The sequence below is a fragment of the Gobius niger genome (assembly GCF_951799975.1).
Source record: "Gobius niger genome assembly, chromosome: 1".
NCBI classification, from domain to species: domain Eukaryota; kingdom Metazoa; phylum Chordata; class Actinopteri; order Gobiiformes; family Gobiidae; genus Gobius; species Gobius niger.
In genome coordinates this window covers 45,133,807-45,155,692 of record NC_136852.1, presented here as the reverse complement: position 1 = coordinate 45,155,692, position 21,886 = coordinate 45,133,807, and the positions used below count along the sequence as shown (strand labels likewise).

Below are 21,886 nucleotides of genomic sequence, written 5' to 3'. Positions count from 1 at the left end.
TTACAATAGGCCCGAGCCCTGCCAGGCCGCTCGGGCCTAATAATAATAATAATAATAATAATAATAATAATAATAATAATAATAATAATAATAATTAAAGCCGCAAGCGGCATTTAGAGGCCCTCGCGAGCAGCGTTGGCCGGTTGGCGCACGCCGTCGCACGCCACCGCAACAACCGGGGGGCGCTGCCGCGCCCTACGTGGTTAAAATGACGCTGCCACCCTCGGTTGAGTTTATAAAAGAGCAAAGGCAAGAAATGCGCCTTCGGCGCCAGATCACGCGATATTTCCCAAAATGGCCGACTTCGTGTAGGTTGCCTAGCAACCACGTTATGTACTTTTTTGTTCGGACGGTCATGACGAAGGTGTGTACCAATTTTGGCTTGGCTACGCCAAACTTTATATCGGGCCGTTGCCATGGCAACACGGTGGGGAAATGGGCGTGGCCATAATTTACTTTTTGATCGTGGTCACGTGACGGATGTCTGTGCCAAATTTTTTTTGTCTACGACAAAGTTTACTTTTTTTCCCAATTCATTTTTATTTGGTGCTCTGCAGGGGGCGCTATCGCGCCCATTTTCAAAATTCCTATATCAAAACATCCGGGGCCGACGACTCGACCAACGATTAAAGTTTCACTCAAATCGGCCAAAGTATGTGCGAGTTATGACTCTTCGAAGGTGACGGCGAACGCCGAAAACGAACGCCAAATTCATGGCGTTGCCATGACAAAACCGGAAATCCTATTAGAAAGTTTTTAATAACTTTTAATGCCCCACATGTGTAGATGATCTGGAGCGACCGGGGAGTCGCTGCGTTCAACGCCCTAGGACGAGTTCGTTCAAATGCGAGGGCACGAAAAGGCGCCTTCGGCGCCAGGTCGCTCTTCTGGCCAATATGGCCGCCGTATAGTTGGTTGCCTAGCAACCGCGTAATATCTTTTTTTCTTTGGCTTCATGTGACCAATCACTGTGCCGAATTTTTTTCGTCTACGACAAACTAAAATTTTGGGGGTTTTCGGGATTTTGGGGGGTCTGGCCATAGGCCGCAATGTTAACGTCGTTTTTCCAGGGGGCGCTGACGCGCCATTTTTTTGAATTTTTGAATTTTGGAGATGTGAAAGTTTTTTTTTTCACCTAATTGAATTTTGGGCAAAAATTCAGGACTTTTCGTCGGTGGGAAGTGGCCGAAACGGCCTCCGGGGGGGGAGAAGAAAAATAATAATAAGAATAAGAAAAACCCTTACAATAACAATATAGCGCCGCCTCCGGCGGCCCATATTTATATCGTCGGAAAGGTCTCACGTCCAGTAACCCACCCGTGAGGTTCATTGTCAAATACGAGCGCGTTGCGCTCGTATTTTACCACTTCTTTGTCAATATTTCTTAATGCGTTTTTTTTTCAGATTTTTGTGCGAGCAACTACAAATATGCCGCTTTCGCGGCAAACACCTATATCATTGGATAGGCCTCGATGCCCTGAGTCACTCTAGTAGTGTTTTAGGTAGTGGGGAGTGGCCATGGTCGATGACGAGCGCGTTGCGCTCGTCATCGACTACTTTCTTGTCAATGTTGCGCCTTCACTGGATTTTTCACCTTTTTTCACACGAGCAGTTACAAATGTGCCGCTTTCGCGGCACACGCCTATTTCACCGGACAGGGCGTGGTGCCGGGAGTCCCCCCATTACTGTCTAATGCATGGGGAGCGCTCCGCGCTCTGTTTCTTGAGCGCTGCGCGCTCTTTTCGGGACGTGCGCTACGCGCACGTCTTTCTTCAGTGCGCTCCGCGCACTGCCGTACAATTACAATAGGCCCGAGCCCTGCCAGGCCGCTCGGGCCTAATAATGGAATAGTTAATTACTAGCTAACTATCCAAATACTACAATACTCCTGGCTGGAGCCTCACCTGGCTGCAGCGGTGCCTGGAATAACTTCATAAATGTACAGTCCACCCTCAACATTAGGGAAAGAGCTGTCTCTCTTTTGGAGGTCATCAATCAGTCTAAAAAAAAAAAGATTATTAGCATATAGGTGAGAACACAGAAATTGCATGACTTTTCCACGTAATTCCTCATGTAAATGGATAACCAACATAAAACTTACAACGGTGTGAGCTTCAGCATCCGAACGCCTATGAACTTCTTTGATGGAGCGTTTCCTAAGGTATTGTTAGATTTACAAAAAAAATCAATACAGAGATCACAAATACAGGGCAATCTAAAATAAAAATAAAAAATGTACCACCGCGCTGTCTGATGTGTGACTCTGTGAGGAACTGCCGTATCCGGTCGGCCGGGATGGCAAAGGATATTCCAGCGGCAACTTTCAATGTGTTCACCCCGATCACGTCTCCGTCCTGTCAACGCACGGAAAGTAATGTGGATTAATGCTGCTCTAAAAGCTATTAAAGCAACAATAAAAGCTACAAACGGTCCGTTTTTCGGGTCAGCACAAGGTAACAAACACTATCCAACACTGACTTTGTTAGAGATGCACCGATCCAACGTTTTTGCTTCTGACACCGATACTGGGGGTTTGAGTATCTGGCTATATATCCGATATCAACCGATACCAAGAGACTTTCTTAAAAGTAACTGCTGTGAGTGAAAACAAATTTACTCATTTTCACCACTGTCAATAAAGTCTTATTTTTTGTTATCAATTATCGCTATCAATTAATAAACTGAAACGGAAGAACAAGAATAACTGAACTTTCTATACTAAATATATGAGCGGCTTTTAAGGTTACATTAATATGAACAACTCAATTAAAACAATAACTAATATTCGTTAGCCACATAGCATAATTGCCTAAGTCATTTTGTATTGTTAAAATGGCAATAAGAGAAAAACAATGTGTTTCCTAAAAAACTGGAAAAATAAGCTAGGCAATTATGCTATGTGGCTAACAATGTTATATCAGTTACTATTCTTTAACAGCATTTCATAAGCTAAAATACAAACACTTGACCAGCGACTGCAGTGGCCGATTTTATTTTATTTATTTACTTTAGGTGATCCAATCATAGTTTCTCTCCAAGCCATGATTAGTTGACATTAGCATTAGCATATTGACATTAGCATTAGCATACTGCTGCCGCTAGCTTGCTAGCCGAAGCATTTTGTGCAACGATCAAAAATAAGATTCAAACAAACTCAGTGATTGAACTCTCATTTTCATTTTATTTATTTATTTAATATGGACATAGCAATTACATTGGACGAACCAGATGCATTGTTTAAAGTGTTATAGCACATGTGCTAATTTTCAACACCTCCCTCCAGGTTCAGCTCCGATATCTGATAGCAGTATTGGATCAGTGCTATACTACAGTGCTACAGTGCACTAAGCAAAGTGTCCCACTTCCCACAACAAGCCAACAGGAAATGTTCATAAAATAAATCTCTTCTTCATCATGGCACCAGCTTATATGAGGTCACATGGCTTGAAGTTGAATTTGAGTGACAAATTGTAGAGTGCAGCTCTTTAGGCGTGTCTACAATGGTCTGTAGTCTCTATCAAAAGTGGCCCACAGAATGAGGAGTTGAGCACCAACAACAGGTGAGGCACATGACCATAACATGACAATTATGTCTGAATAATAATCTCTGTCTCAACATGGGGGTGTCAGATGTGCTATAATTACTGTTGTTAATCATAGTGTAATACAAGTATTTAAAAGCACGAACTCTCTCATGCATTGGTTCTTCAAAACAACACCATTGTTTTTGGTATGCATTGGAAACAACGTCCATCTCGCCGCAGCGTAGAGCCTCCGCAGTGAAGGACGAGTTACCAAATGCACCTTGAGTGCACCGCGCGGCATGAAGGAGTGTTTTTTTTTTTTTTACGAACGCTCAAGGCAACAACCTTGATAAATACATGCACGGCGAGGGTAATTCAAAACTACGGCCGAGATGCAAACGGCCTCTCTAATCAGCGGCGAGAAAAGCGACCAGGGAGACTCGAACTGACAAGAAACATGACCTTAGCATTCGCCGCCATTAATAAAACAAGCCGCACTGACAGGCCGCAGCCAAAATGCAAATGAATGGTATTATCCCTTTGACATACGACATAAATCCTCTTACCAAATTGACAAGCGGGCCGCCCGAGTTGCCGTACTGTGGAGACAAAAAGAAGAGCATTAGGGAGGTCGGGCGGGAATGTTTAATGAGTTTGTTTGTGACTATTTTGACATAAATGCTGAACCAGCCAAATGAGGGAAACGAGGGTACGAAAAGTCTGTAAATTATACGGAAGTTATGGGAGTTACCCACCGGAAAATTGTGTAAATAGGTTTACGGTGAATAACTGTTTTGTTTGATCTGACACAGAACTGTACAATTGACATATATTTGCTGTCAATATTACAGGTTTACTTTGTTAACAGTTTTATACAGTCAAGTTTAAAGTATAAAACTGGCAATTCAGTTGCCCGTTTTTTACTGTTCAAGTCACATTTTTCTTTACATTGAATTCAATTTTGGCAGAAAAAACTTCAACTTACAGTTGGCAGTGCACTGAAAAACGTAATTAACTAGATAGACTAGTATAAATGTCCCAATTTGAGCATAATAATCCACATTTGAGATATATTTATTTATTGGTTTATTTGGTCGGAACAGTGCATGTTAATGAACATACATGGGTCTCATGCATGTAAACAAGCCACACCGGATTGTAGCCTTGGTCTAATTTCCATCCGTCGTCCCTCATGCGCACTCACAAACACACTCACATTCATCCTGGCCTATTGTACATGTTTTTAGTGGTAGGGGAAACCGGAGTACGCGGAGGAAACCTACGCAGACCGGAGTACCCGGAGGAAACCTACGCAGACACGGGGAGAACATGCAAACTCCACACAGAAAGGCCCCGTCCCTGGTGGGAATCGAACCCGGACCTTCTAGCTGTGAAGCACCAGCGCTAACCGCTGTACTACCATGCCGCCATGTTTTGGTAAGATGGTAAGATATAGTTTCACTTGTTCTGAGATGTTTCTGACTCGTCTCAATACATTTTGTCCTTATTTCAAGTAATTTTCTTTGCCAATGGGGTGGGTTTTTCTTATCCCAAATCTGTTATTTCAAGCAAGATTTACTTTAGAACAAGTCTAACATGTCCTCAAACTAGCAAGGTAATGCTTACCATTTACTTTTTGCAGTGTGCCAGTTATCCTTTTAATTAAACTAATAGTGTCTCTGCTTTATACTGTTTGTCACTGTCAATTTAATCCCCATTCTCTGCATAATTTCTTAAACCCTTTTAGAATAATTATCTCTGTCAGCAGTTTTATACTGTAAAATGTACTCTTGATTTGTATTATTCAATGTATTTTTTCAATGCAAAAGAGTCTTGAAGGCTATATTTTTAGAAACAGCAAATTCAAGTATCGAAAAATGTATTTTAAATACAAAAACACAAAATCTACCTTCATTAGATCGACAATGGCGAATAATCGTAAAATCGCAATATTTTCTCTCACAATAATCGTGTCTCATAAAATTTAAAGCGTGACACCCCTACTCAGTTGGCAGTTTTTTTTTTACAGTTAAATGTCCAGTTGTTTTGTTTTACAGTGTATATTTCAATTTTGGCAGAAAAACCTATTTTAACTTAATTGGGCTGAGTAGGCTCAAAATCTTTCACAAGACACACATTTATCTTTCTCCCCATATTTCATGTTAGAAAAGGTAAAACCCAATGATCCACAATGATTTAAATATATATCCTCATTATCTCAAGATATTTTGCACTAAATTACATAAACCAGTCACAAAGTTTGTACCATTATCAGAGATCACCTGGTCTTGTTTTGGTGCTTGGCTGTATTACTCTGCACATACTTACTATTTGCATCTTTCCTGTTTCGTCTAACACGAAAACAGCAATGTATTGACATTTATATTCTAAATAAAACAGGGCTGTGGTTTTCAAAGAGAAAGCAATGCTGACAGGTGCTAATTGTCATCACACTAGCAGGAAGTGTGGAATGGTGTTGTGCAGAAGAGCTACAGAAAGTTCTCAACAAGTTACTGCTTTACTTATAAATAAAGAATCTAACAATGAAAATGGCTTACATTAAAATTTAAATTTGCACAAATATATATCAAATTATAGAGTGATATCTGCATCAATCTATAATATTACCATATCAGTCTGGTATTGAACAGAAAAGTTGAGGTTCTGGTATCGAAAAAATAAAAGTATCGAAAGCAGGTACCAAAAGAAATATTACATCTTTAGAGCCCAAGTTTTGATGCCTGTTTTTTCTTGCCTGGCCTTAGCCATCCGTAAACTCGGTCAATTATCATTTCCCTACATGTACGTCTGGGTCTGATCTCAGTGGCCGCGTTACATCGGTTGAATTTCAACCTACCATTCAGCGAGCGGGGGAGGCGGGCACCTACAACAGGTGACGTCAAGCATAGTTTGGCAATGGCGGCGGATCCGAAAGTAATGGAAGCTCTTCAATCGGTTCTGGCTCGGCCCCAAAAATCCCGAAGTTAAAGTTGAAGCCTTGGAATGCCCCCAAGAATTATGAAGGCTGATTCACTCACTCGGGCGCATTACATCACGACCAAACGCTAGTGAAAATCAGATCCAATCGTTTCAAAGGAGTTCATCCCTCCCACCTGATAACGGAGCTCAGTTGTGAAGATCCAGACCCTTGTACGAAACGAAATGAAGTACGAGGGCATGGTAAAACCAGGCTGCAGCCAGATGCTCCTTCTCTCTGTTCAAAAGAAGAACCATCTGGACATCATTTCCTGATTTTACCACTATCGGTCCAATCACGCACCAAGAGGCGGGAGTTCATCGCACTAAGAGATGGAAGCCGTGACCGCACTCTTCCAAAACATTAAAAGATGGCGGCGTGACGACCGATACCCTGTTTTCTTCTGCACTTTGATCTGTTTTGAACAAGTGGGAAAATATAAAATCCCCCAAACTGGAGCAAGAAACAGTGTTGGATGCGTTCCTCGTAAAAAAGGACGTTTTTTTTTTTCCTGCGTCACATCCAGCGTTTCTCTAATTGGTTGATCCCGTCTGTCAATCACGCCCACCAGGAAACTGCTGAGATCACACTCGTAGTCTGGCAGGCCCAGAAAAAAAACATTGCCTGGCCTGTTAAAGTTACTTGGTTGTTTAGTTTTATGGTTCTAGACGACAAATATTTTAGTATAGGTATCGAAAAAAGTATCTTTCAGGAATCAGTGTCCTAAACCAAGTCTCCTCAAAGTACCGGCACTGAAACAAGTGACATTATTAGATTTAAAGATCACCAAGCAGATGAAATAAAAACTGTGGATGCCTGTGACTCACATTAATGATGGCGTCGGTCTGAATGTAGTCCAGGTCGGAGTCCTTGAAGCCCAGTTCCTGTCCCGTCCTCTGGGCGGTGCTGACGATGCCTGTGGTCACCGTGTTCTGGAGGGCGAAGGGGGAGCCCACAGCCACCACGAACTCCCCGGGACGGAGGTCAGACGACTGGCCCAGAGGCAGCACAGGCAGTGGGCTCTGAGGAGGGGGGAGTGGGGGAGGACAGGTGATGTTACGGAATAGATCAGCCACCACTATAGCCTCATCTTTCAAGAATGAGTGAGAAATACGAAATAAAAAGTAGGCTTATATTTGAGTAGAACTGTGGAATAGTCTTAACACATCTGCTTGTGTGAACTACAGCTCGACAAGGACGCACAAAAGCCATGGCATACCAACTTGATTTTATGTGCAAAATCCTCGCTTTTGAAAACGAACGCAGATTTCTTGATTTATTTCACTCAAGGATTTCATGTGCTAACCTCGGATTATTCTTAAAGAATGAGGAAGAAACCTCACACGTTAAGACCATTCAACAATGCACGGCTTTCTAAACGAATAACGGTAAAAATCCTATAATAGGGCCACGGATGAAGCATTTTTCTTGTTAAAAACGACCATTTTGCTCAACTTCCTCACACTTTGCAATTCTCTGACGTTCATCTTTGCTCTTGGAATGACAAGTCAGTGATTTTATTCCAACAAAAAAACCCAAAAAAAAACTCTTCTCTCACTTTTTAACTGTTTTCTGGTACAGTAAATGTAATTAGTGCTATGAAGCGGAAGTGGCTCAGTCGTCATTCGGGGTTCAAAGGTTTACAATTCCATCCCCACTCCAATCAGTGCATGCGGCCATTGTGTCAAGACAAATCTTTGCTTGCTTTTCTTTGATTACACAAGTACTTTGCTAATATAAGTACACGCCTGGGTTTTAAGATAACACGCACTGCGGAGACCTGGACAGCAGCGCAAACGCAAAACTTTCCAAATATATGTTCCGACATATGCAGGATCAGAACGAGTTTTGAGGAAAGAGTGTGGACCGTCATGAAAGTATGACGTATATATCAGAGTGTGGGCTAGTGTTACTTGTATACTGTGTGTATATCCAGGATTACTGAAACAAACTAAAACAAACAATACTCCAGGTATAAAAGGCAGCAACTATAATGTTACATCAAAACTCAATTATTTTCATTAATTCGTTTCGAGAGTGTGTTTGATTTTAATGAACCACCCCTCCTTTTGTAGTTTGTAGTATGTCCTGTGAGAGCTTGAAAATGCTGAATGAAGCACATGAGGTTGTGCGATGTTAAAGGGACGATACGGAGTTTAAAAATGTTTAAAATGATGTATTTTCTACTCCCTACATGTTCCAGCCGTGTCCTAATGTGTAGAATGAGCCCAGACCTGTTCACCACAACTGCCTCTAAAATCCTGCACTGTCACTCAAAAAGTTGTTAATTCAAGAGTTACTTAGTATTGCTTTAATATAAAAACTGCAGGTATGCGTAAGACCTGAGGTGGCAGTAGCGAGAATAAAAATGACAACTTGCATCTAGTCCCTTTAAAGTAAAGATGGGGCGAGAGAAGGGGAAGAAGCAATTCAATCTAGCACGAATTCTAGTTCCCACTTTTCTCAGGATAAGGACAGATGTTTACGAAAATAAAATTCTCGTTTTTCTCATAAAAACGTGAATCCTTTCTTTGAGAGACTTCCAGTTTTGCCCATAAAGCGTAGTAACACTGAAGTTAGCGCTCACATGCCAGAGCCTGCCCATTTGTGATCGTGGCAGGCTTCGTTAGATGATTTATTGCAGCTCATGTCCTCAGGTGAAAAGCTGGGTTTAGAGATTCGTTTTAGAATTGAGGAATGTGCCACTTAAAGATACCACCGTATTCAGAGTGCTGTGTGCAATGCCTTCAATGTTATCCACTTTGATATGAACGTGACATCACGCAGGCAAGGCCAACGAAGCTCTTTGTCAGAATGGAAGTGCCAGTATGCAAGAGAAGTCACTACAAATTGAAAATTCTAGCCTTGGCCTGGCTTCCACCTCCGTTTGAGACTCTGACAATATGCGAAGCAACCTAATAATACATTATAAGTGATTTGCAGTGTTCACAACATTCTTATCATTTCAGATGGAGGGTGTGGGTCTGTTTGAGCCTGATTTATTTAATTGAAGGTTGTGCCTGTGGATCCAATAATGCCAACATTTTTGTTTAATTGTGGGAAGTTTAACTTTACTTCATTTTTTTTTATGACAGACAAGATCTTGAGTTTTATATCCGTTTATTTGTGGATAGACTCAAACTTTTCTCAACAAGTTGTACCACCTCCATATTTGACCTTTCACCATGCAGGCTTGGATTGAAAACAAATTATGCATAAACTAGAAAACACACCTAACTTGAATGCATAAATAAAGAATAAATGAAATGATCTGGTGCAAAAAGGAATACTTTTAAATATTGCAAATGGCCCTGAGCAACACCTGAAGATGCCCAAGTACCACCTGTGGAACTCGTTTGAGAACCACAGGGATAGACTAAGTAATCATGGAGATATACTAGAGATGCACCTTTTTTTTTTTTGCTTCAGCTGCCAATACTGATACTGGGGATTCAAGTATCTCCCGATATCCGATAAGAGACTTTCTTAAAAGTCATTGCTTTGAGTGAAAAAGATGGTCCTCTGTTGGTCCTATTCTTCTTTTTTTTTGCAAACAAGATGATCAATTGACCCATGTGCATTAAGCTAACGGTAACCTCGCCCAAGAAACGACATCCGGTTTTGCCAGCACGGCAAAATAAAAGCACCGTCTCATTCATTAGTTTGTTCAGCAATTCATTAGTTCAGCTTTTGTTTGATGTCTGACTATTAACAGGCAAAACACAATGAATATCTCAACTGAAAGATAGTTATTTTTGGATGATTTGGCTCGTTCTTGCTCTGCAGCCTGTACTATCTCTCTCCTCACTCCTCTCCCCTCGCACGCCCATTTTTGCTAGCAGCCGCGGCTCGGCCATAGACTGTAGAAAATAATGGACGTCTTATGCTCACTCCTCCCCGTTTACCAGAATGACCACGGCCGTGGGGCAATTCATGGCGGATTTACAGGCTCCCCCTCCCCAGCTCTGACGAAGCATGTTCCTAAAAAGGACATACGGGCGGGATTTTCACCGTAGACTCGGCCCTTGCGTGACGTGTAGCTCGCGCTGCTCCAATGCTAACAGTCCGAGCCACATTAAGTACGAGATTTCAAAAAATCATATTACGAAAACCAGCCTGGTTTCATATATTGTTATTAACCCAGCGTGATCTCAGGAGGAAGATCTAGCCTAGTCTAGCGTTGAAACAATTGAAACCAGGCTTTAAAGTAGTTTTTAACGTGTCTAAAGTCCAATGCTTTTCAATGGGGGCCTAGCGGCGATATGGAGGTACTGCAGCAACGGCGGAGCAATGGCGGCCCCCACGTTTGTGGTCAAAAAGCAGGGCAGCCAGCGGCCATTGGGCTCGGCTCGGCTCGGCTCAGCTCGGCTCGGCCCTGAGGGAAGTAATGGTGAGTGATAAAAGCCTTGGGATTTTCATTTTTTGCCCCTTTGCCCCATGGATCAGTGATAGGAACTTTTCTAAGGTATGTTGTTGTTTTTGTACAGGTCAAATGCTAACTTTAGCTCTGCTGCTAGCTATGTCTAAACTTTAAGCTGTTGCTGATGGTTTATTTGTGCGTCTTTCTAATTATACTGTAAAAGTGCTTATCATGCGAGTTATCCTTTCAAATCCACTCTTTATCTGCTCACGCTGCTACAAGTGCAAACCTGGCTCAGAAAAGACTGGTCCTTAGCGTAAACATGCTGCTTAGCTTCACCTCTTTTTTATCATTGTCACTGAATAAAGTCAGAGCGGACATGTGTCTGGATTGCGTTACAGTGGCACTTAAAATGTGTGTATTTAATTATATTCTTATGTACCAAGAACAACTCACATGAATTGATATAATCATTACAACTTGTGCATAACTAATACTATATGTCAGATCAGTTGTTCTTTAACAGCATTTCAACACTTGGCCAGTGCAGCAGCGGGGCATTTTATTCTATTAGGCTACTTTAGGTGATCCGATCATACAGTAGTTTCTGTCCCAGGCTTGATTAGTTGACGTTAGCTTTAGCATACTGCTGCTAGCTTTAGCATACTGTTGCTAGCCGCGACATTTTGTGCGACAAAAAAATGGGGATGTAAAACTAACTCGAATATTTGAAGCCGATATCCAAAATCATATTTTTTTGGGTATCGGCTCCGATAACCAATACCAGTATTGGATCGATGTATCCCGAATAATAAACATAAACTACATCAAAACATCTGTATTTGGAGAGCTACTAGGCCAATTCTGCCATTATTCTGGCCTGTTCTCAACCTTGATACTAAACTGTGGCTCATTGGAACATCAAAATGCAGCTTATAATGTATGAAAAATGGAAGAAACAACTTTGACTACTACCAATCGTTCACATATATTTATGTTAGCAGTGTATAAGCTGTGTGATAGCTATTGTCTCCAGGAAATGCATGTGTCTGTGCCTCGGAGCGGTTCAAATGGCTCAGGCATAAACATCTGGTAAATGTCGGAACAAAACAGCCAGTTCTTGAGTCACGGTGGAAAATACAAAATGCCAAATTTCGTTAGGGACCATCTGGCATTCATTATTTTCACACCAAACCTGCAGCTCTGCGAGGCAATAGAGTGTCAGCTGTGGCTGTACTGACAACAGCGACGCGCGACAAAAACAATTCTTAAAACACAGCTTTTAACAGATGCATAAACTCATTCTTTACATCCTTTGCGTAATGTTTAGCTGATGTATGTATTGCAGATGCTGTTGCTGCCAGGCTTTGCCCATAATGGTGGATGTTTATCTCCTCAAAGGTCACTCACCTCTGGGTCAATCTTGATGAGTGCGATGTCTATGCGCTGGTCCACGTCTATGACCGAGGCGTCGTACTGCAGGCCGCTCTTCAGCTCCACTTTGATCCGCTCTTTGTTGGACAGGACGTGAGCGTTGGTGACGATCCATCCGTCCTCGGAAACAATGAACCCCGAGCCACTGGACACGGACACCGCCTCGGTGGAGAAGGGCAGCCTGTAGAGAAACACAGTCAGTGTGTTTGATCGTTGATGGATGGGAGGTGTTTGCAGAGATATTTAAGTTGAAGCATTCATTCGATCAGTGGTTTTGTCGACCACTTGTTACTCATCAATCACAGCCCAGTGGTTCAGTGGTTTTTGCCCACTCATTCAAAAGGCTTGTGGTTCAAATCAAATTCAGTCTGGTGCATACTGTTGATGTGTCCTTGAGCAAGACACTTCCATATTTTCTATACGAATGTGATGTGTAGGTGATTGGTGATCGTTTGTGGCCTATGGGTCAAGATGTACTTAGTGCCAAACACGAAAAAAAAAAAAAAACTATTTTTTTCACCCCATGCATGGAGTGCTAAAAACGGAGAAAAAAAAAAAAGGTTTTAATTTATGAAACGAGACGCTCTAATACACCTTATGTGTGATTTTGGGAGCTCTGTGATGAACAGAACTGAAATAAATGACGATCAAACACTTGTGAAAAGTCACGATCTGGACATTTCGTCTGGGCATTTAATCACATCGAGGCAGAAATGACCCCCCCTTAGTGCAGCGTGTGTTTTCAATGCCCCGCCCAGCGGTCCTGTAGCAGTGGTGCTTTGAGTGAGGAGGAAGTGAGAGCAGAGGGGATCTCCTGCGCAGAACAACGATCTCCACACCTTGTGCTTCATATCGCTCTTTATTTTTTATCAGAAGACCCATGAATAAACCTTGTGTCAGACAAGAGCGTCATTTACCGCGGGTCATAGTGGCATCCTCGGGTCGCAATGTTCTTTTCTTAAGCTCCTGTTTTCAGTCACAGCTCAGTGAAGAGAATGAAATGAGGTAGACAGTTGTGTTTCATAAAACACGCAATATCTCTGTTTCTAGAAAAAAAAAACTGTGATCAAAACTAGCCTCTGTTTAGCTTAGGATTTCTCAGGAACCGAGGCATGTAGAATTAAACGGTTTTCACCTACTGAGCTATAACATAGAATACGCTGTGGTGCTACAAATATCATGAAAAATGCAATCCCAAAATCAGCGCAGCACTCAATGTGTTAAACCAGGCTAATGATCAGCTGGCTCGAGGATTAACCCATTGTGCATGATTTAGTGGATGCAAAACAACTTTCTCCCACTAAAATGAAATAATTGTTTTTTGCCCACAGACACAAAGAGAAAGTGTTATCAGTCACCTTGAGTCTCTCTCTCTAAAACCAAATAATCAGGTTCGAAATCTAGGAGTGATCATGGACTCAGACCTGAACTTAAACAGAGGAATAGTGTCAAAACCAGACTTAAAGAGACGATCCATGCATTTGTCTCCAGCAGGTTTGATACTGTGACGGCTGCTCACTGTCAGACAGCTGCAGTACATCCAGAACGCTGCTGCTCGAGTCCTGATAAGAACCAGGAAATACGACCATATTAGTCCAGTGCTCCGGTCTCTGCACTGGCTTCCTGTCACTCCGAGAATAGAATTTAAAACAGCTCTGCTTGTGCGCAAGTCTTTTCATGGTTAGAGCCGAAGCACATCTCTGACATGTTACAGCCGTATGAGGGGGAGGGGTCTCCTGGTTGTTCCCAGAGTCGAGACTAAACACGGTAAGGCTGCATTTTAGTTTAATGCAGCTAAAATCTAGAACCGTCTTTATGAGGATGTGAGACAGGCCTCAACTCTGACAATGTTCAAATCCAGGCTGAAAACAGTTCTTTTTACCAGTGCATATGACAACGGAAAGTATTTTATCTGCGCTCTTGCAATTGAAAGTTTTGTGGATTGATTTGAACAGTGAAGCACTTTCAATTGCATAATGCTCTACAAATAAACTTGCCTTGCCTATGTAGGAAAAAACATGAAAACTCTACACAGAAAACCACCCTGGACTGAACCTGGGACCTTCTTGCTCTGAAGCGTCAGCACTAACAGCTGCACCACCGTGCCAGGCTGGCAGACTTGTTTCTGTCAGTCAACTCCAGGGCAGCTGTGGCTACAGGCTAAATACACAGCTTATTACCACTGAGAGTGAGGGGTGAATGAATAATGCACAAAGGTTGCAAAGCGACTTTGGGTGTCTGGAAAAGCGCTGTAATAGACTAACACATTGTTATAATTACCTCTCAACTCATTCAATTTACGAGACTTTGACATAAATTAACTTTTCCTACGCTGTGCCAGCAGAGCCACGAGCATTCTCAGCTTCTTCAAACCCTCCTCTTAATGGCTCTTAATGGATCAATGGAGCTGCATAGGCCCATCAGATCATTAGTCTACATATATCACATCAATTTCACTCCATCAGTCACTTTTGTTACCGTTGAAACAGCTCCAGATGCACCACGGCTGGGACGATCTTATCCACGACGTCTGCGATGAAGTTGAACTTGTAGCGCATGCTCAAAGGATGAAGTAAACCTGTGGAGAGACATCAAGAACAGTGCTTTTTTTGTGGTTTCGAAAGGGCTTCCTGTCGCTTGTTCCTGCATCATATCCATTGTTTCTCTAATTGGTTGATCCTGTCTGTGAATTACGCCCACCAGGACATCGCCGAGATCACGCACACTCCCAGACTACACATCTTTGAAGAAGCATCTTTGATAAAGCATGGACTCTGCCAGGCAGGTCAGGCCAGAATATCAGTATAGAAACAGTCATGTACAGAAGAAGTGAAAGAAAAGTTTCCTATGACTTCTTTTTCTGAAACTTTCAGTCCTTGAAAGCCCCAATGACTGAGGGATTACATAAACATGTCAGTCACCTGCTGTACGTCACATTCACTGCTCAATCAATCCATCCAGCAACTTGATGGCAAACTCTCAATATAAGAGTGCACCAAGCATGAACCGATGGCGTGCTGGGTAATCAGGAGAGTCGAGACGTTTCAGTTTCAGACTCTCACAGTTGTACTACTACAGGCCTTTAACTGGGCTGCAGCAGGAGCCGGGCTGCAGTTTGAGATATATCTGTAAATTAAATAGCACAATCGTTTTACTGCCATGTAAATCTATCAAATAATGGCTGATGTATCAAAATCAGACAGAACTGGGTGGCGGGGAGATACTCAGAGAGGTGTTTAAGGGTCTTTAAGCGGAACACTCCTCACCGTTAAGTTGCAGTCCACTTTAGCAGAGACAGAGGAGTGTCTGCGTGAGCGAAGAAGGGAACCGAAAAAAAAAGAAAAGCATTAGCATTCAATGTAGAAAAAGTGGATGAGCAATATATTTTTCATCTACATAACTGAGTGCTGACTGTGGAGATGTGCAGCGCCCCACGTGAAAAGCATAGCTGTCAAGTGTGTTCCGTTTTGGCCGGGAAACTACCTTATTTTGCCCCTCTTTCCTGTCCTCTTCCTGTATTAGTTTTCTCCTGTGAATATCCCGTATTATAATAAAATATATAAAAAAAACACTCCTCTCGCCAAAACTGCCACCTGTAGACGCCTGAGTGGCAGTTGTGGCGAGGTTGCGTTGCTGTCAAGTCTCACATTCTGGCCAGGAAATCTCACTTTCAGTTCCTGAGGTATTGGCCTTTTTGTCAACCGATAGCTGATAATGAAAATACCCGATATATCGATATATCGTCTGGCCAAAATTAGGGCTGAATGATCTAGCCAAAAATCCATATTGAGATAATTTTTCAATCAATATTGCAATTTTGATTTTATTTCAATTTAAAACTCCATGTGGGCTGGTTTAAATCAGGAAACTACCAAAATGAGGTCCCAGCACGCCCCTGGGATGAACTGAATGCACAAGACACATTTCCAAACCAGGGACAATAGAGTGAAGCCCGATCAGCTCATCCAAGTTGTTGTAGCAAAGTTTCAGCCCACCCTGGTGTTCAGAAGACACCCATTTCTCCTTTGCAAAGTTAACAATGTTTCATTCAGGGCTCAAACTGCAGAACTCATTTATGCTTGTGAAACGACCAGAGAATACGACTTTTACCGATTCACCTTCATTGTCCCCTTCCTACATTATTAAATATAGTCCAACTTTTAAGTGGCACATTTCACCTCAGATATATACTTTTCGGGTAGACAGTGCTGCAAGCCTTAATGGTCCTCTCGAGGCCTATATTACGTCCTAAAATGGCTGTCATAATTGGTATTGACCTGTTTTGAGCGAATGACAACATAATTGATAGTCCGCAGCTGCCTCTTTTACATCCGTCCTGTCGCCGCGCCATAAGCCATTTGCGCTTAAGAGCATTGGTCTGTCACTGCTCTGCCGTAATGACACACTTAAAAAGGATCGAAGCCAAACCAAGGCCCTTTAAAGAAAACCATTAATTGCCCCCGTCCGACCTCCCGTTTCTATAGAGACAAACCCGTCCCACTCCTGAAATGTTTAACACTTTTGGTCTTTATGCAGAATGGATTCATTGTATCAGCTGACACTTGGTAAGTGTTCTGAAGAGGGAACTTTTGAACTTTTAAGGGGGGAAAAAAAGTTTAAACAGATCAAACCAATCCTCATCACTGTCTCAACACTGTGTGGGCTGGAAAATGCAATATTGATCTAAAGCAGCTGAAAAAAAATATCAAGTCGTTTCAATGTGGAGGAGCTTTAAGGGAACAGGAGGAGATTTCTCACGCCGGCAGCCGCGAAAGAAGCCACTGAAGAAGATTCAAAGATGCGCAAGTGAGTTTAAACATAATAAAAAGATCTAAAAAGTCTTGCTCTCCCAAAATGTCATCCACTGAGCGGCACTGTGATCGAAAAATGACACTGTTGCTATCATACTACATTCAGACCGAACGCAATGGAGACTTTTCTGTTCTGTTTTATTGCCATAATGTTCTGGTGCAGCCCTGTGAGGCAACTCTTGTTGTGATACCGGGCTATACAAAACCATTGATTGATTGAGACGTCAGTGGCGAGTGATTTTAAACGTGTTCTGAAGCGTAGAAAGGAGCTCTTGACTGAAAAATAATTGCTGTTTTGGGGCTAACTAGTCCCGCTTTGCTACTGCCATCTCCTATGGATCTTCAACTAGCTATACCCATGGTCTACGCGAAGATCTCCCTAGTATTTAAGCACATGTCCAGCCTATATGTGATTCCAGGATAGCACCGTTAGCTTTACAATCTTGTTACAATCGCCTACAGCTCATTGTTGACGAAAAGTCCACAATAAACCACCAATGTGTCAAAGGCTGCTTCATATAGTTACCGGCTTTATTGACATTGTTAGTGCATAATACTTGTTTTCACTGGATCGATGCGTGCTAGCTGCTAAGCAGCTAGTTAGCTCTGGGCGAGAGGTTAGCCTCTCGGCTACAGACTTATTTGACATGGCTGGTTAGCTATCCTGCCCGGCCTTCGAGGCTCTGAGCCGGGCGGGAGACTGTACAGCGGGGCAGTGTGTGGCTGAGTGTCCGCTGCAGGGGAGGCGGGAGGTACGAGCCTCAAAGCTAGAGAGTCAGGACAGTCAAAGTCTGCATCATAAAATATCAGCAACAGAACTGCATTCCTTTTTTAGAAGATGAAGCAAGCAGAGTGAACAAAAACGCTACGGTAGAATATTACCCATAATTCAACGCAAAATTCAGTCGCTCCCCCACCCATCGGATGAAATTTTGGGAGAGCAGAACGCCCGAATTATCAAGACAGTTCCATTTTACAGGAGTTTACCAACAGATGAAAGGTTCAATCCGTCATCTGTACTGGGTTGTTATGGTGTTGATATTTCACCTCCAGGGCTGGAACATTTTCAGTAAACAAAACGCACATTTATATTTTAGTGGGAGTTCTATTTGTTAAAATGTCCTTCAAATATTTCTACAGTTCTGGCTCATTTACATTGATGTTTATCCCGACATCGGACTCTCTCGTGTTTCTCCCGTTTCAGAAGTGAGGAATTACGTCTGTACAGCTGCCTTCTATCAAACAAAACATGCACTCTGGTCTCGAGAACAAACCCAATAAACTGAATGCTTGTTTCACTGGGCGTCCTTCCTGTGATTGAAGAAAACAGGGACACAACAACGGTGTGTGCCTGGGGGGTTTCAAACCTGTGACCCCACCGTTCCGAGCCAAACGCTTAACTACAACTTCTCTGTCCCCAGCTCCCAACCCTGATGTGATCAAGTGAAAGCAGATGAATGAACGCTTTGATGTATTAGCTGTTTTGATCAAATATTGAATTTGGTGTAATCCATTTTTTCCTCTTAATTCCTCTGAAACCGGCGCTTCTCTCTGACTGATGCCGTGTTTACTAAGCTGTACAAATAAACTTGTCTCGGCAGCGACGGCCTTATACGCAAATGATGTGTGGGTATTGCCAGCGGCTATTGGCAGACTACCAGGCTTTTTATTTCGTGTTTTTTTTTTTTTCTTCTTCTCTGAAAGCTTCGCCGACAAATCAACAATGCTCGCTCTCCCTGCAGGCAGCCGTGCCGGGGGAGTGCGCGCTACCTTCTCGCTTACTCTTTTAAAAGCCGTGCCAAGACACACAAGACACACGATACGGCTGCAGCCAGAGGTGGGTAAGTATGGCGAGGGTTATTTTAATGTAATATTTCAAACAAAAGTCAAGATCAGTGAGGATGACAGTGGCACAGGTGGTTGGTGGTTTGTCTTATACCCGTACGTTTGGTGGTTTCTTATCCGGCAATTTGTCAAATAATGCACCAAGGGGGTTATTAACCAAGCGTTTGCTCCTGTGCAAAACAAGTAGCACGTGCAAATATGGAGTAATTTGTGCATTCATTACTCACACATAATTCAACCTGGATAGACTCAAACAGACAAAAGCAGCGATTAGGAAGATTTATTGACATGTATATTAGTTTTGGCGATCAGACCCCGGCGGTAGACATCGATGTATGAAAGTCAGTATGGATGAACAGCTTGTAGTTAGGGATGTCTTCCCCCGGAGCCTGGACACTGGTGGTGGTATGGAAGACCCGTGAAGCTGCAGCAGGTAGAAGCCGTGGATGGAAGAGGCGGAGATGGGGTGGAGGCGGGTCCCAGCACAGCTGGGAAGCGAACGAACCATGATTGCTGGGGCTTAAAAGCGGGGCTGAGGGCGATGATTGGCTGCTACGGAGGTGCGGCTCTTACGCTGATGGCTGACGTGGAGGTGTGGCCCTCTCAGAAGCGATCATTGGCTGGAGGTATGTGATGCTGAAAATCGTCTCCCAGGTTGAATTAACGCCTAGGCTTCATTTCATCTACACATCGGACTTCACATACAACACGGACAGCTGTCATCTGCAGAAGTTCGACGACTTCACCATAGTGGGCTGTGTCTCTGAGGGGAACGATCTGGAGTCGGATATCGTGGACTTTGTGGACTGGTGTGAGCGCAACCACCTGTGCTTGAACACCAGTAAACCAAGGAGATGGTGATCGACTTCAGGAGGAAGACACTACCACACACACCGCTGAACATCCAGGGGGGAGGACATTGAGGAGGTGGATAGTTTCAAGTACCTGGGTGTTCACCTCAACAATAAACTGGACTGGTCACAACACCAATAAGAAGGGCCAAAGTTGCCCCCACCTTCTGAGGAGACTGAGGTCCTATGGAGTGAGCAGGCCTCTGCTCAGGACTTTTTATGACTCTGTGGTAGCCTCTGCTATCCCTGGCCCTGTGCTGGGCCCCGGGCAGCACAGACCGGGACAAGAACAGACTGAACAAGCTGGTCAGGAGGGCCAGCTCCGTCCTGGGCTGCCCCCTGGACTCTGTGGAGGAGGTGAGGGACAGGGAGGTATTAGCCAAGCTCACCCCAGCTAAGCAGCTCTTTTAGTGGCAGACTGAGACACCCTCAGTGCAAGAAGGAGAGCTACAGCAAGGCCTTCGTCCCCACTGCTGTCAGACTGTACAACAAGACTGTAAGTAAGTCATTGTACAACAGACATGTCTCTTTTTACTATTTAACTATTTGCACATTTCCTGTCTATTTTGCACACCCTGAGTGATCGTATTGAGAGCCAAATGTAACAAGTGAATTTCTCCATTGTGAGATCATTATAGGATTATTTTATCTTATCTCCTCCATCATTTACATATTCAATTTTGGACTTCAAATGGTAAATTAGTTGCCCACAAAATAGCATATTTTATTGTTCAGCTGGCACCTGCTGTCTTGATAAATGACCCCCAAAGAGAAGGATTCCTGAAGAGTCTAGAAAATAAACAAAAAAACATTTCTAATTGTTCAATGTCAACACAAAGATTTCAAAAGTCGATCTACATGAGTCCTATTTCAGTTATACTGGTGAAGCAGAATTAAAATATAGAAGTGTAGAACTAATAATAAAGAATAATAAAACTGGACTATGAACTGAAGTAATATGTATACTTAACTGGCGAGAGAGAGCTTTTTTTCCCAATCGGCGGTAAATGACAAAAGCACATCGACAGTAGGTGAGTTTTGTGATTATAATCCTGTTCGAATGTTAACGCAAAACCACTAATAACACGGCAGATGGGCTTAAAAATAGGGTTGATATTGCCAACAACTTCATGATACGAATTGCGATTCAACACAACACAAGATATATTCCAATATATATTTCTTATAGGCGCACAACATTGAGTGTTTTTTATTGCGCTGAATAACCTCAGCATTCAACTTAAGCCTTTTATTGGAGTAGTTTGGATGGAGTAGCATGTTGTGATACGTTCTGAACAAAGACTATGGTTAGACAAATTTGCATATCACGATACAGGTGCCTTGATGTGATACACATATTGTCACGTACTCCGTTACGATATATTGAGCACAGCCCTACATTAAAAGGTCAAATACAGTTAAAACTATCGTCAAGTGCAATACTTACTTTGATTGCAAGGAGGATGAATAGGATTGTATACTGTCTGTCAGCCCATCTCGTGGCCTCAATCTGTCTCCTGAAGACATGACTAAGCAGTTACGCTGAGTCACGCTGCAGATGTAGTGATGTTGCCGGGTTTCTAAATGCAATGATGCCAGTAAGGGTAGGAAAGTGATTTTGATCTAGATTTATTGGGGATAATTTTGTTTCAAATGAGTTTGCGTCTTAACTTGTGTGTTGGAGATTGCCTGGGTCATTACTGAGCAATTATCAGGGCCATAAAACAATCTCCTTTGGCACAAAAATGTATTTTCTATGACATTAGTAAACACCTGTGTGTACGGTGCAACGTGGACTTCTGCCAGTTGGTGAGTATTATGAAATTCTATTAGAAAAGAAAAGAATAACAGGTATGCTGCTACCCACTTAAAAGCAAAGAATATATTTGTTAAAACTAAATGGATTTGGATCATGTCGTTTTAAGACTTATCTGTGATTAGCTAAAACAAGACACACTTGATCTAATTAGCTACAAATTATCTTCTCAAATGAAAGCAATTTCAGATGAATATCACTAATGAATAGTGCTTGTGTTATTTCAACTCTAATATCATTTTGCCTCTTTCCAGGTCAGAGGAGAGCC

General features: G+C 42.6%; 1 protein-coding gene across 1 annotated transcript in view; it reads right to left on the bottom strand.

Moving 5' to 3' along the window:
- Window positions 1–1,900: 1,900 nt before the first annotated feature.
- Window positions 1,901–21,886, bottom strand: part of htra4 (HtrA serine peptidase 4) — a gene marked incomplete at both ends in the record, with an annotated part of 33,610 nt that continues 13,624 nt past the window's right edge. The window contains 7 exons of the mRNA XM_079567640.1: window positions 1,901–2,000; window positions 2,102–2,156; window positions 2,240–2,354; window positions 4,091–4,123; window positions 7,329–7,523; window positions 12,272–12,476; window positions 14,774–14,873. Of these exons, the coding sequence (XP_079423766.1) occupies window positions 1,901–2,000; window positions 2,102–2,156; window positions 2,240–2,354; window positions 4,091–4,123; window positions 7,329–7,523; window positions 12,272–12,476; window positions 14,774–14,873 (803 nt within the window). The remainder of the gene's footprint in view (window positions 2,001–2,101; window positions 2,157–2,239; window positions 2,355–4,090; window positions 4,124–7,328; window positions 7,524–12,271; window positions 12,477–14,773; window positions 14,874–21,886) is intronic.